The 25,996-nt window shown below is 45.3% G+C and overlaps 1 protein-coding gene across 3 annotated transcripts in view; it reads right to left on the bottom strand.

Moving 5' to 3' along the window:
* The window catches only part of ARHGAP26 (Rho GTPase activating protein 26), a 414,773-nt gene that overhangs the window by 57,346 nt on the left and 331,431 nt on the right, over nucleotides 1-25,996 (bottom strand). For all 3 annotated transcript variants that reach the window (XM_031449262.2, XM_031449260.2, XM_064484408.1), the window contains exon 20: nucleotides 15,473-15,626. In XM_031449262.2, coding sequence (XP_031305122.1) covers nucleotides 15,473-15,626 — 154 coding nt within the window. The remainder of the gene's footprint in view (nucleotides 1-15,472; nucleotides 15,627-25,996) is intronic.

Genomic DNA, 25,996 nt, shown 5'->3' with positions numbered 1-25,996 from the left:
TCACACAGCTCTCCTGCTTGAGGGGCCCGACATGCTGATTACACATTCATATTTGAGAGGAGGGTGTCAGGTTTCCGCTGAACATTCTGTACATAGAGACCCAATTCTTCCCGAGCTCTGCCAAGTTCAGTGGGTTAGCTGGTGAACTTGCTCGAATGAGACACACCAAAAGTGAGGAGTAAGGTGGAAAGCCGGCTCGGATTGCATTTCAACAGGCATTCAGGTTAGGGCTGGCAGGGCTCTGTGTGGCCAAGCTGTATGGAGGGTATCAACTCAGCTCAGGTTGTGTTAAGCCTCCCTTTGTATCGCCACTGGAACTGGTTACTTGAAATTGTACCTTGAAAAGAATAAACTCCAGGAGCTGACATTTCTGGACGTGGAAGAAGAGCTGGGAAAAATCAGCTCAGTTTGCAAAGAAAAATCCTGCAGAAGAGTTTTTCTTTCTTTGTAAAGATGAACCAGGGCACGTGCTTGTGGGGATACTGCCTAACTGACTCGGGCTGAAATTAAAGGCAGAATTAATAACTGCCTTGTGAGGCAGACGGAATTTAACTTAGAATATCCTTGCAGAGAAAGAACCAGAAAAAAAGAGCTCTCATTCCCTACATGGAGACTTGGGTGTTGCATGAAAATTAACTAGCCAGACTTCTCCTGACCCACAGCAGGGCAGAGTATCTTTTCACTAATTTTCCCTGGCTACTCTGAGTTTAAAGAACTATGAATTCTCAAGAACTCGTTTTTTCCATATAAGGTCAGAAAACAATCCTTCAAGGTATGAATTAAATTTCAGTTTAATAGGCAATTTGGTAGAGGGCTTTATATCAGAAATTATTATAGATTTTTGCGACAAGTATTAGTAAACTGCTAGTTTTGGGGGAGGAAGAAAAGTACCACTGCCTTAAAGAGAAATTCTCCTGTTAGGGGAGGGGCAAAAATGAAACACGCAACATATTCAAGTGATCAAATTCCAACTTTTCATTCCTTTCAGTATTCTTCTCTCTCTACATCATTCTTATGGTCCAAATTTAAAATTTTTTGCCACCTAAAAGGTTAGATCCATAGAGACCTCAGTGGAAAAGAAGAATTGGGACTCCATACCATCTTTTTTTTTTAAGCCCAGTGCTTCAAAATGGGTGGAGCTCGAGAGGTACGAAGTTTGAAGTTTCCTGGCTAACAGGATAAAAAAGGTTACACAGAACCGGAACTCCTCCTCCCCCATTCTCAGTAAACTGGACCAAGGCAGACAAGGAAATGGCAAACTTAGAGCAGATCTAGAAGCTGAAGTCAGGAGGTTATTGGAAACCTTACTGATACAGTGTAAATTGCAAAGGCACTTCATTCAACAAGTGCTTTTGAGTGGATGATCAGACCACTCACTTATCACTTAAGATCTGTCTCTCCCTGCTAGCAAAGTTTCCCTGATGTCCTTATATCTGATTTCCCCCACGTGGGCTGTAAGAGATTTGAGGGGAGAGTCTCCTTGCTCGTGCCTGGAACGGTATCCTGAACAGAAGGTATTTATTCTGTGTCTGCCGGCTGGCTGGGAAGGGACTGAGTCTGATTTGGCTGATTCTGAAGGCTGATGTTGGCGCCTGCCAAGCGCAGGCTACGGTGGCAGATATTCAACCGGAGGTGCCATATTCGAAGGGGACATGTAAGGTGGAGGTAAGTCTCCGTTCCATTGAGATTTTAAGAAGGGTAGAAGCTCAAGCAAGAGCAGCTGGTGGTGTTTCTCTGCTAATAATTATTTAATTGCCATCCTCACTTGGGACGGTGCTGGGTCTAACTGCTGTCTGGGATGATAACCTTGGCTGTGTCGGTCACTAACATGTGGACCTTGCCTCTGCTGGATTAGTATGTCCAGGAGTCCCATGACCCTGCTTCTTGATTCTTGATCTTTTGCCAGTTCATTTTCAGTGAAAACTGCACACTTTAAGTACCGCCACGAGATGACCAAGTACGTATTTCCTCTAATTCCACTTTCACACAAAGGGTCAAGAGGAGAAGAGGATGCGTGTGTTGGGGGTGGGGGCTGTTTGTCCCCCAGAGGAAGCAGAGAGTTATATGGCACTCCTACCATGAGGTCTGTGCTGTAAGGCACGGTGAATGGAAGCTAAGGGAGGGGAATGATGTCTGACGTGACATGATGACAGCCTTGCCAATTTCATTCTCCCATTCCATCCTTGGTGCCGCTATCCTTAAATTCTCGTCTGCAAGTTTCACCTCTTACATCTTCTAAGGCTCTGAGTATAGTGGTGAACAAAATAAACTAAACAGGGCTTTCCAACTTGCTCAAAACCTAAGATGATTTCTCTCCTCCGTCATTGCTTTAGTCACTAAAAACAGATAAACAGCAAGACTCTAATATATTGCACAGGGAACTATGTTCAATATCTTGTATTAACCTGTAATGAACACAAATATGAAAAAGAATATATATACAACTGAATCACTGTGCTGTACACCAGAAACTAACACAACATTGTAAATCAACTACACTTCAACAAAACAAACCAAAACACATCTTTTTAGTGTGTCTAATCACAAACGTATCATTTCTCCTCCTTTTACAACAGAAGCTGAAAAGGATTATAACGTTACTGAGTCACTCCTTTTCCATCAGCACGAAGCATGTGATCTGACTGTCCAGAAGGCAGGAGACAGTGACGAACACAGGTGATTTAAGCAGTGTGTCTGAAGTTACCAGAGCAACTGCTAATTATTATGGAGTAACTCTAGCCTACCTCCATAAGGGTCAGGAGTTGAGGTTTTTCCATTAAATATTCTGCTTTAAAATGGGGCTTTTAAGGGAAACTGGGTAGATGGCAGATGGAGAATGACAGATGAAGATCAGGTGAAAGAACTATATATAGCTCAAGAAAACTGAACTACTTAAATTGCACAATGTTGTTTGAGAGGACAGAGAGGAGTTCATGAGCAGCTAGCTGATTTTCTGGTTTCCGAAGTTAGGGCTTCCCAGTTTAATAAGAAATCTGAAATCAGTCAGATGTAGAGGGCTAACTGCATCCACTCTACTTAGCTCCCCGAGACAAATCTCCTCTGCTGTCCTAAGAGTTACCATTGACTAAACTGACCTGGAGCCTTGGACAGACCAGCCTGGGGAGGTGGGGCCCTTTGGCCATGGAATGAATGATTCAAATAGCATTAATTCCATTTAAAACATACCAAAAGCAACACTTTCCAGGTACGGCCCTTGTTCTTCAACCTAATGGCAGGCATCTCATTCAGATTCTTAGCTCTTGAGGATATAACACATTTTAAAGGTTTAAAAAAAGAGAACTCTTTCTCACAAAGATGTACTCCACAACTTTAAGAAGATAATAAATAAAAGAATGGCAAATTTCAAAACTGAGTACATCTACTTTTAACTGACTTTTTAAAATGGAAAAAAATCCATGCATGCACTTGTGAAAAAAAAAATTCCAAAATTCTAAAGGGGTAGTGTTGAAAAGTCAGTGTCCCTTCCAGCCAAGGTCACTGTCCCAACTGCCTCCATTCGAGAAAATCACACTGACTGCATTCTCCTGTATCTTTCCAGAAATATTACAAACGCGTTTACACGTCTGTCTGTGTATTTACCCCTGGATTCGTGTATGTAAGCAGAATCACACAATGCACGCTAATGCTGTTCAGATGTAGCCGCAGATCAAAATCACCTAGGAAGTTCAAGAAACATACCAAAACTCAGATCCCACCCCAGATCAATGAACTGTGAGGCTCCAGGGAAGGGACCTAAGTGTTGGAAGGTTTTGTTTTAGGCCCCCCAGGTGATGCTCATGGCCTGAGAACCACAGCTGCACGTTACCCCACACCTTGCTCTTTCCCTTAATGCGCCTTCCAAGGTTGCTCTACTCCAGCACGTGTAGGACGACCTCATTCCTCTGCTGCACGGGGTAGCAGTCTACATTACGATTTACTTAGGCAGCCCTTTACTGATGGTTATGCCTTCTGGTCCCACCCTTTGGCTTTTATAAATGGTACCACACTATACATCTGTGCCGACAGCACCCACTCCCCATCCTGCCCTCTTCTCTGGGAGCTCACCTGCATGGATTTCAGCCACAGGGCTCCCTGTTGGGTTCACTAGTGGGGATGTCTGGCAGGAGATTAGCAGGAGGAAGCAGAAGGCCAAGGTAATTATTCCTTTGTCTCCCTTTCTGATTGGTCATTTCTACCTCAGTCCCTTGACCAAAGGTCCTTGCAAGGTGCTGACCTGATGCAACTCTCTCTTCTTCTGGATTCCGGTAACCATATTCTACTCATGTCCCATTGGCCGAAGGATGGTCAGTAGTTGGCTGCTACTAGCCCTGGTTTACTATGCTAACTCTTGTGATTCTCCTGCTCTCACCCCTTTTAAATGAATTCTCCTTGAATTATTATGCTATTTCACTGTACTGATGTTTCCTTAGGATTCTAATAGGTTGGCCTTGGATGCGTAACTTTGCCTTTGTTTCTGTGTGGAAAAAGTTGTCTTGGTTCCCTCTGAAAACACAGCTTCTTCAAATAGAGCAGCAAGAGGTAAGAAGGTTACCTTAAAGCAGCTAGTTTATCCCTTTTTCTGAGCATTTCTGACAATAGCCAAGGAACAGCCCCATCACCTCTTCAATTTATAAGGAATATCGGAAGGAATAAGGAAGCAATGTCTCAAGGAGACCCTCGCTGCTTCCTCGAGAAGGAGGCTGAGAGGCACCGGAAGAGAGAGAACCAGGTAGAACAAATGCAGTAGACGACTAAGATGCAGAATTTCAGGATGATGTTTTCCAGAAACTATTTTTCTTCTTGCGATAGTAACAGGCAAATTTACAAGGAGTCATAGGCTGGAAAGGAATTCCTGAGGCTAAGTTATGCCCCAGCGAAAACTCAGGATTGCAATTAGGTTATAGTCTAATTAGTACAGATCCAATTGGTTCCACCCAACGGAGAAACAATAGGGTAGATGTTTGACAAGGCTCTCGAGAGTAAACGCCTAAACGCATGGACTTTGTGCAAACAGCTTGAAGCCTGACTTGCAAAAGGAGTGCTTCTTTTGATTTCCGTGTATTTTATTATTTGGAGTTAATTCAGTTTTAGTTGTTCTAATTTCTTTTAAAATTATCATCTCAATGTTTTTCACTCAATCGCTTTGTGTCACACCAGGATCGAACAAATACACAAAACATTAACACTGAGTGTCTATCTACTGCTACCACTGAAAGGAATCAACAGTAGGGGTTTGGTCACTGGTGAGGGGGTGGGTCGCAATCTAAGAGGAAATAAGATAAGGTAATAAAAAATAATAACAGCACTCAATTTTTATTGACCACTTACTATGAATAAGGCCATTTACTAAGTGTTACACAGGCATATCTCGTCTGATCCTCACAACTGCTTTGAAGGTAGGTGTCATTATTATTATTGCCACTTCTGAGAAGAGGTTTAACTCAGAGAGGGCAAGTAGCTTGCCCAAGTGTATGCAGTCAGGGAAGAGCAGTGCTAAGGCCTCACCGTCCAGGCCACACGGGCTTTTCCCAGCACCCGACCCCAAAGCTTGCAGATGCTTTGTACATGATATAACCCATTACGTCATGATATAGCCCATTTCAATCTTCAGATAGCTATTTGCGGCCATACCTCTTTAAACAAACTAAACTGCTCTTCTTTTGAAATAACCATAACAACCATGGTAACACTATCCATTAGAACAAAGGCATTTCCTTCTCAAACGCAGAATGTTCTAGAATGGTATTTCCTAAATATGTGGAATCCTGTTTTAAGAGGCTGAAGGGAGGTCCTATAAAAGCATGTTCTGTGGTCAAAGACATTCAGGATGTGCTGCTTAAGACACACGCTCTGGTAGATTCATAATGGACATATTAATGGCACAGAAATCCTCCTGTCAAGAATCTGCTGAACTCAGTCCAGCTCAGCTCCTTCCACCTGTCCCCCATTCCGGCTTCGGCCTGGGGGATGCCGATTTAGGAGTCACATCTTTCGTGCACGTTAATGTCGAACCACCACTCTCAGTATCACATACCTGCGATCTCCTTTTCTGTCAATGCAAGGGTCTTGATTCTCTTGTGTTATACACATGGTAGGTGCTTAATAAAAATATCTGTTGCCTTGATTCATTGATGCACCCACCCTCTCTTGATTTGTGACCAAAAGGCATGCATTTGCAAAGCAGCTGGCTGGCTCCCTTGTCGAGTTGGAAAGTACAGCACTGGTGAGCTAACTGGGTTCCCCTGAGGGCCCGGGGCAGGGCGCTCTTAAGCTCCACTACTGTCATCACTGCAGGGACAATCAAAGTGCCAGTGATGACAAAGGCTTGGCCCTAAGTGCTTTACATAGAAATATATCCAGACCTTACTCTTGTGGAAGTGCATCAGCCTAATGCACTATGACTCCGGCTCTCAGACTTGAGTGTGTGTCACAGTGACCTCCGGGGCCTGTTAAAACAGACTGCAGGGCTAATCCTCCAGAGCTGCTGACCCGGTGAGTCTGGGTGGGGCCTGGGAACGTGCGTACTGAACAAGCTCCCAGGTGATGCCAGTGATGCTGGTCCCAGGCCCACACTCCGGGAAGCCCTGCACTGAGCTAAGTCCCTGCCCGAGAAGACCAGTGTGCAGAGACCAAGGCAGCCTACAGTGGCACATGGTTTTCTAGAGTCCTGGTGCAGAGAAGGCATTAACAATAAGACCCTGTGGCTGTTTCCAACTAGAAATGTGTTCCCAGCTAAGGAAGCATCTGCTTTCCAGATTGACTGAAAAAAAAAAAAAAAAAGGGTTTAAAAAGCAGTACTTTAAGGCGATGTTAATTGACCCAATTTAGGACCTGGATCTACCAATAAGATTCCTCCAAACCATATACATAGGGAGGGAGGCGAACAATCCCAAATCTAACCCAACGTGAGAAAAACAGCCTTTCCGAGTGCCTTCCAAGTCTGCTTACAGGCGTAGCAGTGCTGAAAGCCATGCAAATACTCAGGCCTCTTTCCTTCCCTAGAGATACTACCGAACACTGGAGATTTAAAATGCCCAACACCTACTTTTACGTATAAAGTTCAGAATGAAATTCGGTCATTCCTACGTTTAATCAGATCTCAAGGCTTTCGCATCTACCCTGTGTCATGGCAAACTGGGGGAATTCTTGAGGATTATTTAGCAAGATTAGTTAGTTTCAAGCAGAAACGACAGTCCCTTTATATGATTTTAGCCTGTCACGAGGGGAAGAAAGTGATCCGTGTGAAGGAAAACATTGTTCCGTTTGTGATTTCCACTCTGCTGGAAAACAGGGATGTTGGCCGAGCTCTGGACCGGTGTCCGGTCCCCGCCTCCTCCCATACCCCCTCTGCTGACAGGCTGGAGGCAGCCAGGCACTGCGACAGCCCTGGCGCTAGGGAAAGCACTTCTGCTGGGTCACCAAGTGTGAGGCCCGCCTGCCTCGAGCAATTTTTCTGTGAAAAAAGGAAGGACCGCTAATAACCAGACACATTTATCCAATAAAAATCAAATGGGTCACCAGGCAGGAATCTCCACCCTCAACCAAGTGAAGCCAGCTGGGCTCCTGACTGGCCAGGGAGATCTTGGCTGAGGAACGGGAAACACTGACAGGAAGGCTCTCAGAAAACAAGCAGGCGGGTCACATCACTGACCATCTCCGAAAATGTCAAGGGAGCTTGGCCTGGTACCCGCAGGAGCGGTGGCCATGGGGGCTCCAGGAGCCCGAGGTCTAAGAGGGATGGTTTTGGGCTCGTCCAAGAAACACCCATGACGGAGCAGGCTGGAACCACTGCAGAGTTAGGAGGAGGAACAAGAAAAGGAGAATGCTTCCTTGTGCAAACTGCTATGCTTTCAAGCTGTTTTTCAAGGTTGGGGGACACCCTAAAGTTTCAGGCACAATGGTCTAAGCAGACCTCTTCTGCTTGGAGGTCAGTGAGAAACAGTGTCCTCAGTCTAACAGGAAAGATCCTCCTCCTGCAGAAAACAGATTCAACCACAGAGGAAAACTTCCTCTTTCAAATCCCTGCATTCCAAAGAATGACAAATAAAGATCAGTGTAGCAAAACCATAGCTGCCTGTTTGGGTGTAACTCTGTTGGCAGAAAACAGCACTTAGATGGTCAAACGACTTTAAAAAAATAGGCCACCAGTTATCCCTTGTCTAATGCATATTGCTCATTCAGTGATTCATTTGGTCTCAATAAATAAGAGCGAGGCACGCAGCCTATCAGGTACCATGGGATGTAGGGGTTTCCAGCTGTTTCAGGAACAGGCCTGCCTACCCCGGCTGGTCTTGGGACAGTAGGGAACAGCGCCTGCCTCTACAGTAGAAGGTCCTTGTTTTCACTGATAATACAAAGACTGGACTGACAGAGAGCTCCAGGCTACCAAGAGAGGAAGCTTGTTGGGGGGAAGATGAGGAGAACTGGCAGGGCATCTCTCTACACCCGAAAAATACATACCAGGGGGGAGGGAAGAGCAGGAAAGAAAGGACAGTGTGTGGAAAAGGCCCTCCAAATCATTAATAATAATCGCCATTCACAGTGCTGAACATGCACGACATAACAAAAGAGTCTCTCATTTAATCTTCTCAACACCTTTTTGTGGAGGGGTTGATGACCCCATTTTACAGATGAGAAAACTGAGGCAGGAAGAACTAAACGGCGGGGAGGGTATAGCTCAGCGTGCCTAGCATGCACGAGGTCCTGGGTTCCATCCCCACTACCTCCATTAAATAAATAAACCTAATTACCCTCCCTCCAATGGCATAAAATTAAAAAAAAAAAAAAAAAAAGAACTGAAGTAACTTGCCTCCTTCCCCTTCAAGTCTGTATCTCCTTTACATTAGTTTCTGCCACAGAACTTCTCAACATCTGATATATGAGATACCACTTTACCTCCTGCCTTTGCTAGAATATAAAATCAGTGTGAGCAGAAACTCTCATTTTTTGTTTTAATCACTCGATATTCACTCCCTCAGAATGACACTTGGCCCACAGTAAGTGTTCGAACAATATTTGTTGAGTGACTGTTGACTCAATCAGTAAAACCTAAGTAAAATTTCAGCCATCTCTCTGCAGGCCAGCTTTCCCCGGGCTGCATCTGAATCACACTCAGGAGGAGCCAGCAGTGCTTCAGAGAAATAGCTCCGCCTGGATGCAGGCCTTGTTTATCCTCTGAATTCCAGGGCCTGTGCCCTCGCCTCTCGCTGGCCACTAAAATCGGAGAGGACGGTTGATTCTGGCAGAATTGGAAGGCGTCTGGCATGCACACATCTTCTAGGTCACCAGAAATAACTTGGAAATGTGCGCGCGCGTGTGTGTGTGTGTGTGTGTGTGAAGCGGAAAGGACGAGAGAAATTAGTTGTATTTACAGGGCTACTGGGCAGTGAGTTCTTTCTGAGGGGTGGGGACCACTTGGGCAGGGAGAACTCCAAGGCTGGGTTCCTCCATGGCTGGCATCACCCTCTGTCCTCCTGGCCTTTTTTCAGTCCAGACCAGCCTCTCTGTCCCTACCCCAGCGGTCTGAAAAAAGCATCTTAAGTCCCTAGTGGGACGGCCCCTGACTTCTTCCTCAGCATTTGTTTACTTCCTCCTTAAAAATCACTCTCTTCCAGAAAAATGGTGGCACGATGCCAACTCTATTGGTCACTGGGAGAGGAGAGAGTGCCTTTCGCTTCTGTGGTCCTTTGTAAGCATCCACTGAACAACCTCTGGTCTTAAGAGACAGGTCAGCCCCACTCCTTCCACCGCAGGGACTGGGGGCCTGGGCACGTCCAGGGGCACATCCAGGGCCAGGGACTGGCACCAGCCGGTCGATGTTGGCACCAGGATTAAAACCGAGGGTTTCCTGCTTTCCATGCCAGTGTTAGAGCTATCTTTCTCGTTGCCTCCGCCATCAGCTATGGGTTTTGTTTTGCTTCTTCACTTCTTAGAATCTCATTTATGAGTCATTTGTTTTCAAAGAAGATTCTGAAAACTGAAAGGCTCATCTCCTTGCGGCCAGTATGCTACAGGGAGACCCTTCCATCCTTCCTACCTCAGCCGGGCACCCCAGTCCCATCCCAGGCTAGTTGCCCCTGACTCCAAGGTCACAGCCTTGAATCAGTTATCTAGTGCTGTAAAAAACTGGCCCAAATTCAGGGGCTTAGAACAACCAGAGTGTATTATCTCTCATGAATCTAGGGGTGAACTGGACAGCTTTTCTGTTGGTGTCTCTTGGACTCACTCATGCGGCTGTACTGACTGGTGGCCGGGCGCTGGGCATGGCCGGCCTTCTCTCTCCAGTAGTCCTTCATCCTTAGGAGGCCAGACTGAGCTTTTCCACATGGCGCTTGGGTTCCCAGGGGGGTGAGTTGGGACGCTGTAAGGCCTTGTGGCCTGGGCTTGGAAGTCACACAAAAGCTGTCACTTGTACCACATTCTATTGGTCAAATTGGGTTAGAGGGTAAAGGCCAGCCTAGATTCAAGGACTCCACCTTTTAATGGCAGGGGCTGCAAAGATTCTTTGGCCATATTTAATCTATCACAGGCCTTGGAGATAGAAAACAGTGAAGCATGAGGGTGAGAAGATGGGGACTGAAGAGCATCATGTGGCAATAGGCACCGCATGGATTTGGTGTGCCCACACTGCACTTTTCAAAAGAAGCTGCAAATCTAGATGAAAAAAAATACATGAATAGATCTTATTTTTAGAGCAGGTTTAGGTTTACAGAAAAATTGCTCAAAATAATTTAGAATTTCCACATTACTCTCCCCATTCCCACAGGTTCCTCTATTACTAACATCTTTCATTAGGATGGTACATTTGCTACAACTGATAAACCAATATTGAAGCATTATTAATATAACTATTATTATTAACTAAAATCCATAGTTTATATGAGGACTCACTCTTTCTGTTCTATGGGTTTTGACAAATACCTAATGTCTTTTTTTTTTTTTTTAGTGTTTTTTTTTGGGGGGGGGGAGTAATTAAATTTATTTATTAATTTTTTTTCCTAATGGAGGTTCTGGGGATCGAACCCAGGACCTCCTGCATGATAAGCATGTGCTCTACCACTGAGCTATCCCTTCCCCTGACAAATGCATAACATCTTGTACCTATTAGAGTAACATACAGAAGAGTATCACTGCCCTAAAAATGCCCTGTGTCCGTCTGTTAATCCTTCCTGTCCACTAATCTTTATATTGGTTTTATAGTCTTGCCTTTTCCAGAATGGCATACAGTTGGCATCATACCAGACTGCAGTCTCTTCCTTCAGAGCGGCCTTAGCAGCGTGCATTTCAGGTTCATTCATGTCTTTCCAAGACTGGATAGCCTTTATCACTGAATTCAATATTTCCCTGTCTGGATGGACCACAGTTCATCCATTCACCTGCTGAAGAACATCTTGGTTGCTTCCAAGTTTTGGCAGTTATGAATAAAGCTGCTACAAACATTTGTGGGCAGGATTCTGTGTGGACATACGTTTTTCAACTCATTTGGGTAAACACCTAGGAGTGTGACTGCTTGATTGTGCTGTATGATAAATCTATGTTTAGCTTTGTAATAAACGGCCAGCTTGTCTTCAGGGTGGCTTTCTCATCTGCATTCCCGGCAGCAATGAATAAGACTTCCTGTTGCTCTCATCCTCACCAGCATTCGATCTCAGTGTTTGGGATTCTAGCCATTCAGATGGATGTGGAGTGGTATCTCATTGCCTGAATTTGCAACTCCCTAATGACACCGATGTTGGGCATCCTTTCATATGCTTCTTTGCATCTGTGTATCTTCTTTGGTGAGGTGTCTGCCCTGATATTTTGCCTGGTAGTTAATTGGGTTCTTTGTTTACTTACTGTTGAATTTTAAGAGATCTTTGCATGATTAGGCTACTGATGTTTTATCAGACACGTGTTTTGCAAATATTTTCTCCTGGTCTGTGGCTTGGTTTTTCATTCACTTAGTCACGTCTCTCACAGAGCAGAAGTTTTTAACCTAAGTGAAGTCTAACTTACCAATTTTTTCTTTCATGGGTTATGCTTTTGGTCCTAGATCTAAATAGTCATTGCCAAACTCAAGGGCACCTAGGTTTTCTCCTATGTTGTCTTCTAGAAATTCTGTAGTTTTGCATTTTACATTTAGGTCTATGATCTATTTTGAGTTAATTTTGGGAAAGCCCTAAGGTCTGTGTCTAGATTCATTTTTTTTGCATGTGGAGGTCCCGTTGTCCCAGCATGAAATCTGGACTTTGGTGTGAACTGTCCTGATGTTAGAGGCTGGGTCAATCTTTTTTTTCCTGGTGGTTGTGGTGGGGGAAGAACTAAGCTCCCCTTCCCCAATACCCACGTCCATAGGCTGTTTGGCAACATCCTGGGTCATCTCTGCCTCTCTCATTCCCCTTACCTGAAATGCTCTTCATCCTCCTGTATCATCCTACCCACGGCCCCCCTCACATCTCATCTGTTCCACCTTTCCCGATTCTCTGACTGGTCTGTGTACCTAACAGATACCCAGTTAACAGCTGTGAACGCCAGACACTGTTTGAGCTCTAAGTCCCATTTAGTACTGCCATGTACCACTGTCTTTCCTCCGTAGCCAGAGTGTACACTCGTGGGGAGACCAGGAATCCTCTATTTCTCCTTTACCTCAGGTAGCTTAGCATAGGTCTGAGCACAAATTAAGTCAATTATTTGCTGACAATTTTAGAGTAGCTGGACTTTGGTCCCAGTTTACCTAGTGTCCTTTGATCTTCAGGGGAGATGGCTACCTTAAGAGGTCTAGCCAAGGACCTGCCAAAGATGGAAATCCCACAGCCTTGCCCTGGCATGGCTAAAATGGTGCCATCTCTGGTTCTGATGCCTGATTTAGCATTACGCCCACACACACAAGAGGGCCTTGATCTCTTTGGAGAAGTAGGAAAGATTTACCAATGAGACAGCAAAATGTGGTCTCTGAAGTATCAAAGGGTGCTGAGTCACAAACGTGTTTCTTTCATTATGATTGCTACATGGTGAGAAGGATCGTTTCAGTCATTACGAGAACAATGAAAAACAAATCAATGAAATAAAAAGAACGGATAGTTTTCTGATGACTGGTTCCCCATCTTATGCCTAATTAATAGTCAAGGTAGTGGTAATCCCCCACCCCTTGACTCGGTCTTCTGTTTTCATCCACGTCATTAAGTATTCCCATTCAAGGAGCTCTGTGACCTCAAGATGAATAAGGACAGAAGGAATGAAGGGTCCAGAACTGAGGCTGAGACCCAGGTGGTCTCGGCTGATCATGACTGAGCCCATCACCATGGCAGCAGGTGTGGACAGACTTCTCAGAATTCACCCGCTCAGGAAAGTACTGCAGCTTCTCTTTGCCAAGATGAGCTCATGGTGTCCGTCCCTGGTCCACCCGGGCAAATCCCGGGCAGAAAAAACTGGGGAGGCACAAACTGGGTCACACATGTCATGGCCCTGGGTTTCAGGAACGGTCGGGGAACCAGCTTCAGAGTGACTGGGGCCGCCGGCATGGCCCTCATCAGGGCCATGGCCAACTCAGGTCAGCACAGTTTCTACCTTAAGAGCAGCCTTTCTGGAGCTCAACGCTCACAGATATTAACTAGTTAGCGATTCACTGGGCTGGAAACACAGCCACACTCCTACCTCCAATCCTCCTCCGAAGGCAAACAAGTAGAACTGTTCCCAGCATCACCCTGCCTCCCCCGAGAAAGCCTCCAGGTCTATAGCAGGCAGGGAACAGGCCCACAGATGGTGTGGAGCAGGGGAAGTGACCCCCGCCCCCACCCCCGCTATGTTCTATGTAACACAAAGCACATCTAGACAACTGAAAAATAAAAAGTCCCCAGCCCCCTCCTCTGTGACCTGTTTAAAAGACATACCCTCCACTTTCCACTTAGCTGCCAAAGCAGTCTCTTTGGACACTCTACTCCAAATTCAGGGGTGATTCAGAGGGCTCCCAGCTGCTGAACACGAAGATTAAAGACCACTGGTTGGCACTCCTGGCTGAAATCAAGGACTGGTAAGCCATCTGGGCTAGAATTGCAAGCTTGCTCATGCTGAGCAACAAATAAATTGAGCAACTGCTAGGTTCAGAGCTTTAAACAAAACTAGGATGTCCTTAAAGTCTAGGAAAACAGCTCTAAGGGTCCCTGGCAAAGCCCTACGCCAAGGGAGGGAGGCCGCGGAGAACCAGAAAAGACTCACCGCCCATGAGCTGAACAAGTTAAATTACTCGCGCTCTTGAGGCATGAGTCTACTTCTCGGTAAACAAACACGTCACCAACCCAATAACAAGTAAGGGATTAAATTTCTTGAACATCAAGGTAGAATTTAAAGCTGCCAACAACTAAAAACAGACCTGATTTTCTCAATGCACGATTTCATCTTACTCTGTTCTTGTATTTTCAGTAGATGTACTTCTTATGTTCATTTTCGAAGCATTTTTCCTTCCAAGCCTTAATATTCCTTAGCTGCTTCTAAGGCAAAAATTGTCAGACCCATTTTGCAGATCTGTAAATGTCTTAAGGAGACAGAATGGCGGGGCATGACCTTGCAGCCACAGCACTGAGAGGGGCGGGAGAAGGTCCTGACATCCTGGTGTCTCACCAAGAGCAACGACTGCCCTGGAGGCAATTTGTGGCTGAACCTCAAACTATTTTCACTAGAGAAAGGCAAAGCCAACTCTGCTTTTCCTGAGTCTTATACAACTGTGGCCGGAGAGTCCAGCTGTCCCGGTCACGGCCCCACATTCTTTGTACAAAGGCTATAGTGGACAAGATTTACGGGGTGGTCTAAAGAAGATGCTAAGTAATGTGGGATGCAACCACAAAAGAGAACTTTCTGGCCCAAGCAGAGTGGATCTAGCTTCCCTGGAGGATGGGACAACCAGCCTCCAAACTGCCTGTCTCAGCTGGGGGTGCTTAACATCCAAGGACGAAGCAATGGAGGTTCTTCTCTTGTACAGCATGTGCCCTGTGATCACAGTCCTGTGAAGGTTTCAGGAGCTGGAGACTCACAGGGCTCCTGGGGGCTGTCCTCTCTGGATGTGGACACAGAGATAGCACTGAACATACTCAGCATGGTCGGGGACAAGGGAAACCGTGACAACACGAATGAAGGAAACAGACTTAGCTACCGATCTACTGAGATACCGCAGTGCCTGGATGTTTGTAAAACTCAAAGGAATTGCTTTTCATGCCCAGCAGCCAGCACAGGCAAATAGCCATCACCAAAGCCATCTCAGCAGGATGGTGAATCAAACATCATCAAGGCCAAGAAGCAGTATGTTAAGAAGAATGATTCTCCTTTGAGATGATGATGCTGAAAAAAATCCAAAACAAATTAGCCAAGCTCCAACTTGAGGGTGAAGGTTTAAATCATGTTCAGGGGATAATGCTCTGAGTCGGATGGGGCCAGACAGCACATTCTGGGCAGAATGGCTGACCCAGGGCCCCTGTGGCCGGCAGCGGGACGTCAGACTTACAGTGAGTTGGGCCGGGTGGGTTTGAGCATATCCAGGTCTGGGTCACTGGAGTTCATGTTGGGCTGCAAGCTGTTGCTGGAATTAAGGATGCTGTTTGCATTCGATGAGACGACAGATTCCGAACTGGAGTTGATGAGGCTGTTTCTTTGTTCCTCTGGGGGAAAAAAGCCACAAACCATACGTTAATATTATTATGTATGGATAGTCAGTTTCTACATATGTAAAAATTTACAAATAATGAGATGGGATGGCGATCTCTAGTCCCAGTGAAGCTAAGAAAAGGTCATCGGATGAGAATTGCACATGGTAAAGGAAGAGTCAAAGAGTAAGAGGTGACTTGAAATGTTAGAGCAAAACACCCTCCACTTAACAGAACACATCTCCCCTTTAATATGACCAGCCTTTTCTTAAGAGTGGTCCTCCCACCCCACCATGCACTGTGTCTTCTTTTGACTGGCAGATGGCCAGAACAGAGAGAGCCTTCAAAGTCTCCTGCAATCAACCAGATCCTCTTGGTTTCTGTGACATTCACCTTTTATTCTAAAACTCCTGCCCCCAATATTGTCTTGATTGCCCAAGTCATGTCCTATCTCTGATTCTATAGCACCAGTCCATAAATATCTACCCTTTGGCCATCCACTTCCTTATAACTCTGCAGTCTAAATCCGTGACCATGCCCCAGACACACTCTTCTGGGTTGCCTCTAGCTCCAAGTATTTGATATTGAGTTTCAAGTTAGTTCTTTGATCAACAGATCTGTGACCTGTGACTACAGAGTCATCTACATATAAAAAACTAAGTCTATGGTCCAAGCAGACATATTCGTCTTGGAGAATGTTACCAAGTCAGAGGGCAGAAAACCTGAGTTCTCTTCAAGACTCCACCCTGACTGGCCATGGAGAGTTGGGCAATGATCCTTGATGCTCTGTTTCTTGGTTAATGCAGTGATGAAACAGGGGCCATGAGAAGCGCCATGCACAGCTTGGGGAGCTGTCACGAGGATCAAGTGGGATCATGTACAAGAATGCATTTTGTAAACTTCAGAACACTGCTCAAAGAAGAGAACTTTTTGTTTCTTCCCATCTTGAAAAACTTGGAACCACGTGCTGAAGAAAACATTTTGGGGATGATTTAACTAAATGGCACGGGCACCTCTGCTGTAGCAAAGCATGACGGACAGGGAATGTCACTGCTGTTCCACGTCCCTTACAGATGTCCCAAACTGGGGTCAACTGATGTTTTGGGCAATCAGTTTACTTATCAAGAAATATCATATCTAGATTAAGCCTCGCTGGACCTTTCTGAAATGAGCCAGAAGTATACCGTACCCTTAGGAAGAAAGACTAAGCCGGTCGATGTGGTAGTTTATTTTTAGAATTAAAAAAAATTTTTTTTAAGTTTATTATAAATTAAAATTTTGTTTTTATTTTAGGGGGAGGTAATTAGGTTTATTTATTTATTTTTTTTTTTGCTAAGCACAAAATCTACCACTGAGCTATACCCTCTCCCAACATGGTAGTTTAGAGATCAACATTTGAACTCAGGTCTTTTCAGAAAATAAAGGGGGTGATGTCATGATAAAAGATACTCTTCCCTTGTGCTAGTCATGTAGGTAAAAATATATTATGCTCATGAAATGATGTTAGAGTAATCTTCACATCAGGTACACACATACATACACATACAAGCACACACACACACACCACTAACACCTAATACTGGGAAATTCTCAATGCTATGCTTAAAGCCCTATCGAAGACTTAAAAGACCCCATGAGGCTATTGGGAGATTCCTGAACTCTAATTAGATTCTGCAGAAAATAAATTGTTAAGTTGATTCCTGAGACTTAGAACTATTCACATTTCAAAAGTTTAAGTTTCAAACAGAAACAACAAAGAGAAATCAAAAGAGTTACACTGAGCCAAGACGCAGGAGGACTAACAGGGCCTGCAAATGGGAACTTGCTACCAGGAAGAAAAACAACTCTAAAATGACATAATTAGGGGGATCATTGAGGGAATGGATATGCCACTTATCAGTACGAATCAGTGTAAGTAAGATGTTCCTCTGCACAAAATACTCATAAAGGTAAGACACTGCGAGGAACTCAAAACTACCTTTATTCCAAGGGTAATAAAGATGAAACGTCTTCGGGGTTCAATGGAGACATTTTCTCCCTCGTATGGCAGGAGCGATGAAGGGTTTTATTAACTCTGGTTTGAGGCCAAGTTTGCCTGACATAATCATCTGAATTCATAGGAAACAGAACAGTGTGACTATGGGTCCTGTTTCTCCTATGATGATAGTTACTTGTTCACGAGAGGATTGTAATTTTATGAATTAAAAATAATACCTTGCCAAAGGAATATTAGCTTTTTTAAAATACTATCAGGACTTTTTTCTGTCTTACTATTTATTAGAAAAAGAGGGCACCTGAGATGAAACCTTCTTCAATTTTCATTTATTCAGTAAATACTTACTGAGCCCCGCCTGCGTGCCAAACACGGTCCCCAGACAGCAGACTCCTGCACTATTCCTTGGCATTTTATTCAGATGTAGACTACAGAATTTATTAACTTGTACTTATATATCTGTTCATATGACTTCCTTTCTCAGTAGACTACGAGCAACCTAAGATGGGGCATTTGACAGACAAAACTTCAAAATCACAATTTAAAAAACGATACAAAGATGCTTTGCTTTGTAAAATATTTTATCAGAATAATGCTAATAAAAAATATGCTCCTTAATGCTCATAAAAAGATCTAATTCTGAAAGAAATGAGTTTAGGGCAAAGTTTTAAGAACCTATCTCCCGTTACAGTATCAGTAACTGGGTGTCTCCACGAACTAGTGATGGAGGCGGCAGCAGGTGGAACATGATATTTGCCTCAAATAAACCCGGAAGAGAACACGGATATGGGTGGAAAATGAGGACTCGACCCTCCTGGACTAGAAAAGTCAACAGAACAAAACAAGTGGCTACACCCAAACTGGGCTTCAGGATTTCTAGTATTTATTCACTGGAGGACAATAGAAATCTTTTTTTAATTTATTTTAAGAAATAAATTCTTTTCAAGATTCTATTCTCACTTCTATTTAGCTGCCTAGGACCTTTCATGTATGATGTATTCTATAACAAAACAACAAACGCAAAAGATCAGGGAAGGGAATTCCTTGTCTAAGAAGAAAACACAAAAAAATTAATCATTAGATTTCATAGTTTTGCAGCCAAGACAGCCAGTTATCCTTTCTAAGAGGCAGGCTCTTCAGCAGTATCCCTTTATGGGCCACACAGGTAAGGAACTCTGGAAACCTGGCACTCTGACTACAAGCCACTGTTGTTTTCTTTAACATGAGACCTCACATAACGAGACCGAGGACTTTTAAGTGAATAGACTCCTAGGCTGAAACGCTGACAATCCTTACTGCGGGTGAGGAGGAAGGTGAAGATTATTCCAGAGACGGGGTGGGGAGTAAAATCAACAGCAAATTGAATATTTTAGTGGTTATGGCAAATTATACCACCACAAATTCTGAAGCATTTGAAATGAATTAAGAAATAAAATTATTCCATAATGTCACTCAAAACAGGAGGATTTTTGTCAAGTGGGCAAATGAGTGCTTGCTCCCGACAGAAAAACAGAATGAGAACAGGCAGCTGAAAAGACTTAAAAAAAAAAATTTAACCAAATCATTCAAATACCAGAGCTGGACTCCTTTGAGTCACTAATGATTCAAACCGGCCCTGGCATCCGCACCAGAAGGTATGAGAACGACTGATGGCAATTACGTTGCCTAAGGGAAAAAGATTATAGCCTAGAGGGCTGGAAAAGGAAAACAACCAACCAGCTATGAGTCAGGTCAACAGGCTGGAATGACCAAAACAGAAAGAATGCCCACGACGCAGGAGGACTCCTAAGCTGGCTGAAGTCAGTGAGAATGCTTGCTTTGCTCAAACATGTTTGTCAGCGGGAACCTCTCTTCTTACTAGCCACAGAAAACACGAGCTTGGAAACCAGGGTAAAGGGTAAAATAAAAGCCCAACCCATTGTAAACTTGTATGGGTAACACGCTGGATGCTTTCATGAACATCTTCTCTGAAGAGTGACAAACTGGATGTGGACTTGGTCCCTAAAGATGCAGACCACTCGAGGGGAGGGCCACGTCTGCCCACACGGAATCCATCAGGCACAGGTGACGGGGACCGGTGAGGTCAGCCGTCACCTCATACATCCCTGGTGCCCAGCCCGTGCACAGCACAGATTGAAGTGTCGCAAGCGGCCATGACATACATGATAAAATATAAGGCAACATTAAGAATCTGAGTGTATTCTGCTAGCGCACAAGGAGGCAATACTGGGTGACTGAAATTTTCAGGTGCTTCAGGGAGGGACCACTAATGTCCCTGAAACCAGAGAATGGGTGACAGCGGGCAGAGTCTGTGTTTTTTGTACAAATCGGGAGCGGAAAAACATGAGAACGCAACCAAATCACTGCAACTAAAAAAAGCAAGCTGCAGAGTAATTTGGGTGATATTGTACTTGTTCTGGGGGTTGCCATGGAAATCTGGGCGCTCAGCTCCTTCACTTTCCATATTTACCAAGTGACTCCCACTCACTCTGATGACAAGTGCATCACAGACAAGAGGCAGGGTCTCTGCTGATCACAGGACCTGGGGGCGAGGCCAGGAACGCACACCCAGAGCCAAGCCAAGTTCGCACGGCTCGGCAGGCCTGAACACGTCTGCGCCACTGACTACTCGGAGCTGAAGGGTAAAGAGGAAACACAGCCCTTTGATGTCACGTTGGGGTTGGTTTCCCACCATGCACAGAAGTCTGTCATAATCCCGGCCGATACCCCGTCTTCCCATGATGTCTCAGACCAGCTGTCAGAAAGAAGAGGGAAGGCAACTGTTCTTTAAAAGCAGCTCATGATGCCTCTCAGAGCACAAAAGAGGGAACGCTCTCCACATGATCAAACAGGGAGTTACCAGACAGACGGAGGTTCTGCAAAGACCCAAGGCTTGACACAGAAAAGATTAAGGCAAAAGCAAAACACCCAGAGGCTTTCCCGCGCTGTGGCGGAGCGAGAGGTGTGCTTTCTCCCGCTTGTTAAAGTTTTGCAATGAAGTCTGTAATATATCATCTTGACAAGATAGGATGATAACAGCAGGGCAGCTTAATGAATTTTGCAATAAAAAATGATGAGTGCACAGCAATTTCTGAGTTTGCCATCTCTGGGAAACACCCAAGTACACAGGAAGCTTGGAATCAGACTTTCTGCAGCAAATCTTCCCCCTTTGCCTAGCTTTTGCTCCTGATTAAGAGAGTCGTGCCAAGACCCACTAAAATCTGAGATGGTCTGACTTCATGCTGCCCCGGTCTCAGTCCCTGTGGTAAAAATAATCTTAGAAAAGCAGTCTGGGTAACGTGTTTGAGCACACGAACACAGTTTGGGCAATGTTTTAAAAAATGATTTTAAAAAGTAGCTAGGCATTGAGGGACTGAAAAGTGAGTTGAGAAAAGTTGAGAGCTGAGTGGTCAACGTGTTGTTTGGACCAGAGACACGGAACGTATCACAACTCCCGGCAGGTTCTTTTCAGCAAAACCGCCGCTGATTTTGGTCCTGCGTGGAATGACATTCTCTCCCCACAGTGCCCATAAACACCCTTTGCTCAGCAATAGGAAAGAACACCCATGAAACTGGGTTGCACGAGAGAATGGGGAAGTGCTGGTCCAGGACCTCAGTGATTCACAGCAATGAGATGTGGAGGGACCACAGGGAAGCCCGCTCCTGAAACATTTCAAAAACCACAGCATAGGAATGAACCTCTAATTAATGGCTGAACAGAGAGTTAAATGATCAGAGTTAAGAAGATACTCTACGACTTATGACACAGCCCTCTTCTCCCTGAGAACTTAACTTTCGAGGTGGGAAGTTTTCCCTTTAATCTATGATTCCCTGATATCTGATGGAGCCCACATGCACATTGCTTATATGATAGCTCACGAGAAAGAAGAAAATGACATATTTATTTTTATGCCATGACTCACTGCAACATGGGTTTGAGATAGTAAATGAATTCATGATTAGTTTTGTTTCTAATAATGTAAAAGTTAGCCAATACATAATAAATATGTATTCCTCTCCAAGTTTAAAGTCCAGAACAGCACATAAATACCCTGTATGTATTTTGTTGTATAAAAGTCCAGTTGCTTTTCCCATACATAGAAACAGACACTTACATGTATTTTTTTCTTTTAGCAAAGTGGGAAAACATAATATCTAATGTTGTGTTACCTGTTTTGTTCACATAGTGATAATGCCAGAGATATGAGCCTGGAATATGCTCCTTTTTATTTAACGATCTATCTTGAACTGTTCCCCCTGCCATTAGTGTCCCACAGCATCGTTTTTTAACGGCCACATCAACTGTGCAGTTTTCTGTCACACGTGGTAACCACACGTAATTAAGACAAGAGCCACATCACACCTTGCAGTCTGTGCGACAATAGGAACCCATGTGGATAAACATGTCATCGGCCAAAACAAACAGGTGTGTCCCGAGTGCCCAGGATCAGCGAAGGCAACCTGAGAAAAGCCACAGGCTGCAGCTCTGACGGCTCTGAGGGAGGCATTACGTAAGCCTTTGAGCAGGATGAATTCCCGGTTATTTTTCAACCAGGAAGACACACAGGAGGAGTACTTGAGCTGAATTCTCAACCTCTCCCTGGGCTTGTCTGGGAGAGGGTCCAGGACGAATTAACTGCACTAAAAGAATTAATCAGAGCTATAATCCCAGCCGCCGGTTAACATGATCCATGTAAAACAAAGTCCAAGATTCCAGTCCCGCCCCCAACCAAGGCTGCTGATGTGCCGGTGTCCCAGCATCCAACGGGCTGTCTCTGGGGCCAGGGCGGCTGTGTGACCCTCGCACATGGGCCTCTCCTTGGGAATCTGCAGGCTCCAGAGCGGGAGTATTTTTTCGTCGAATGGAAAGTAAACCTGCTGCCCGACAACAATCATCGTAATCAGAGCTAACATTTATTAGGTGCTTACCGCGTCCTAGGCGCGCCGTCAAGCACTTAACATGTGCTGGCCCACTCAGTCATGGTAATGACCCTCCAAGGAAGCTAGTCTCACTGATCGATTTTACAGATGAGCAAATGGAGGTGCAGAAACGAAAAGTAACATAGCCCCGGTCTCAGAGTGGGTAGGTGAGAGAGATGGTGTTGAAACAACGCAGGCTGACTGCAGAGCCCCTGCTTTCAACCACCGCCGGGCTGCCTCGAAGCCCGACAGAGTCAAAGAGACACTCTGCTAACGACGGAAGGCAAGCAACACTGACGGTCCCTCCCTCCCCAGCACTTGCGCTGTGCTGACGCTGTTTAGCTGGCACTGGCATCACCAGGGCGCTTTCAAAATGACAGATGCCTGGGCTCCAGCCATGACCTGATTCAGGATGTACTGGAAAGGAGACCAGGCACCTGTACTTTTAACAAGCTCCTTCCATGATTCTAACGCAGACCCAGGTCTAAGAACCACAGTTCCAAGAAATACATTTCAGCGCCGTGGGACAGGCGTGCCCCGGAGATACTGTGGATTTGGCTCCAGACACTGCAATAAAGCAAACAACGCAATGAAGTGAGTCACATGAATATTTTGGGTTCCCTGTGCATATAAAAGTTCTGTTGACTTGATACTCGTGTCTATTAAGCATATAATAGCATTCCATCTTTAAAAAAAAAATACAGACCTTAATTTAAAAGAAAAATTTCATTGCTAAAAAAATGCTAACCATCATCTGAGAATGCAGTGTGGCCACAAATCTTCAATTTGTCAAAAATGCAGTATCTGCAAAGTGAAAAAAAAGGAAAGTATAATAAAAAGAGGTGTGCCTGTGTAAGTGCTAAATATCTGGGGAAAATCAGTCATAAGTGTCACCTTGCGACCTCTTGGAAGAAACTGTAAAAGGCACAAGTCCTGGGTGCTGGTTCTGTCTAATCCTCTGGCTCGACCATCTACAGTTGTCCCTACCTCTCGCCTAGATACACCAGCCCACTCTCCGCTGGATGATACATCTGTGTGGAAACTTGGACACTAAACAGTAACCTCCTTTGCTACCACTCGTCTGTCAGTATGGTTGAGAAACCTCCTGGCATCTGTTCTGAGGTGATCACAAATGAGAGTGACTGCCCCGGCCCGGCACATTAAAGCGACCGCTGAGCGCACTCTGCTCTCGGCCCGGCCGGGGATGGAGGTGGGGGCGGCCGTCGCGGGGCTGCTGCCCGCCAGCGCACACACTGAGGATCCCATTCGGTAAGGGTCACCTGTCTCTGCGGCGCTGCTGGACGCTGGGACAGATGGCTTTTACTGCATCTCTAACTCAGTCTACCCAGGCTTCCACTTTGGCGGGTCAAGAAGTGACCGAGGCACCCTTGTGGTGACACCATGGGATGAGGAAGGGACATCACCTGGGTACAAAGCCCCCCTCTGCCATCTGCCAGCTGTGTGACTGCTTAATCTCTCGAGCCCTCGTGTCCTTGCTCGTAAAACGTGGGTAATGAGAACTGACCTCACGACTCTCAGTCAGTTATAAGGACGAGATGAGGTAACAATGGTCCTGACCTGTTAGTGGAGCTGTTACCATCATTTTTGTTGTATTGCTGCTGTTTGTATGGAATGAGGTTCCAATCTAGCTGGGCCTCAAGGCGCTTCATCAAATGTATCCATTTATTCTCCCACACCAGCCCCTGGCCCTTACAGGCAGATCCCTGGCTCAACAGAAGTTTAAGCTCCAGGCACACAAGTGGAACTGGAAACACTGTCCTTTGGAAATAAGGTTGGGTTTGCAAGCTAGGTCATAAAAGCCAACCCTCAAAGAAGCACATCTCCTCTAGAACTGTCCCACAAGTAGAGACTGGAAGGCAGACTCATGGCTGGCGAACAGTGTGGCTGTGAGCTCAGAAGCCCTGGGGTTCAAATCTATCCCTCTGTTGCTGTGTGAACTTCAGTACATTATTTCATATAAATTTTATTTTCCTCCAAGTGTAAAATAGAGATAGTACCTGTGTTATTCAAGTGTAAAGATTAAATGAGATGTTGCTCTGCCCAGGGCTTAACACAGGAACCACTTGGTAAATAATGCTGCCGTATGTATTAAACATACATAGGCAAAAAGTCAACTGCTATGGGAAGATGTTTTCCAAGTTCCATCTGGGAACTCATCCTCCCACAGTCGTTTCCCCAGGTCTGGACACAAGAGCTGCCCTCGGCTACTTGCAGAAGGCTCTTCTACGCTCCTGCGAAGCACCACAGACTATCTTTCCGTCCTTTTGGCAAGACCGTGACTCATTTCCTTCAACATCTTTCCCAAAACTACCCTTCTCGTAAAAAATTCCTTGGCCAGCTGACACAACCTGGATATTTAGTTCCCTCCTCACAAAAATAAGCAGTGATTTCCAAATGAGTTACATCTTTGCACTTGTTGCTACGACACTTTCTAAGCCCTGCATTGCCCCATCATTTCCTTTGCTCTTTTCCGCAGTGTTTCCGTCTCCATTCTTTGCCCCACTTCACTGCATACGACCTATGAGGACCCACATGCTGCCTGGTAACCCACCCAAGTCCCCATCCAGCACAGCAGGAGAAAGCAGCCACACCGCATTCTGGGAAGAGACCACTGTCATCGTAAGGTCAGCCTGACCTTTAAGGAAAAGCATAAAGCCACCTGGAGAAGACTCCACTCCTACTCTCAGATTAAAGCAGAGGAGTCTCCTGGAGGCGCCTGGGCACACAACTGGTCTACCTACACAGAAGGGAAAACTCCTTCAAGAAAATCAGACATACGTCTACGAGAATCAGCGAACACACCGGATACCTCCATGACACCCTGAGGCCAGAGTGCTGGCACGGATTCACATCCAAGAGAAAAGAATGGGCTCCAACTTGTGCACAGGGCAGGGGCCCCGCAGGGAGGTGGGAGGCAAAGGTGTGCCCACGGGAAGCAGCCGAGTGAGCTCCTCTGGGAGTCGCGGGCCCATTAGGCACGTCGACGAGGGACTGAGGACAGGGCCAAGCCAGGGACCACAGAGAAGATATTCAACTGCAAATACATCAATGAGGAGAAAAAACTAACCGAACTCAGAAAAGGGCAGGTGCACAGACCTCAAAGGAAATGAGGTTCTGAACAATATCATATGAAGTACGAAGGCAGAAGAGAGGCACGTGGAGATATAGTGTAGGTGCATTTGTGTGTGTGTGTGTGTGTGTGTGTGTGTGTGTGTGTTTCCTCACAGGTGCAATTCCTGTAACGAGATATCTACTCTGTGGCAAGAACCTGGAAAGGTAAGGTCATATCCAACCTGGACAGTTGTCACAATAAACCCAAAGTGCACAACATGAAACTGACAGATGAATGGTGTCCCCAGCGATATAAACTGCCAACGGGCATCATCTGAACCCAATTCCAGTTGAGGGGACGAAAGAATCTTGAGCTGGCATTATTTATGTTAAGAGGAAG

Source organism: Camelus dromedarius, chromosome 3, assembly GCF_036321535.1.
Source record: "Camelus dromedarius isolate mCamDro1 chromosome 3, mCamDro1.pat, whole genome shotgun sequence".
NCBI lineage: Eukaryota > Metazoa > Chordata > Mammalia > Artiodactyla > Camelidae > Camelus > Camelus dromedarius.
The sequence above is the reverse complement of the archived record's forward strand: the minus strand, read 5'-3'. Positions and strand labels throughout refer to the sequence as shown.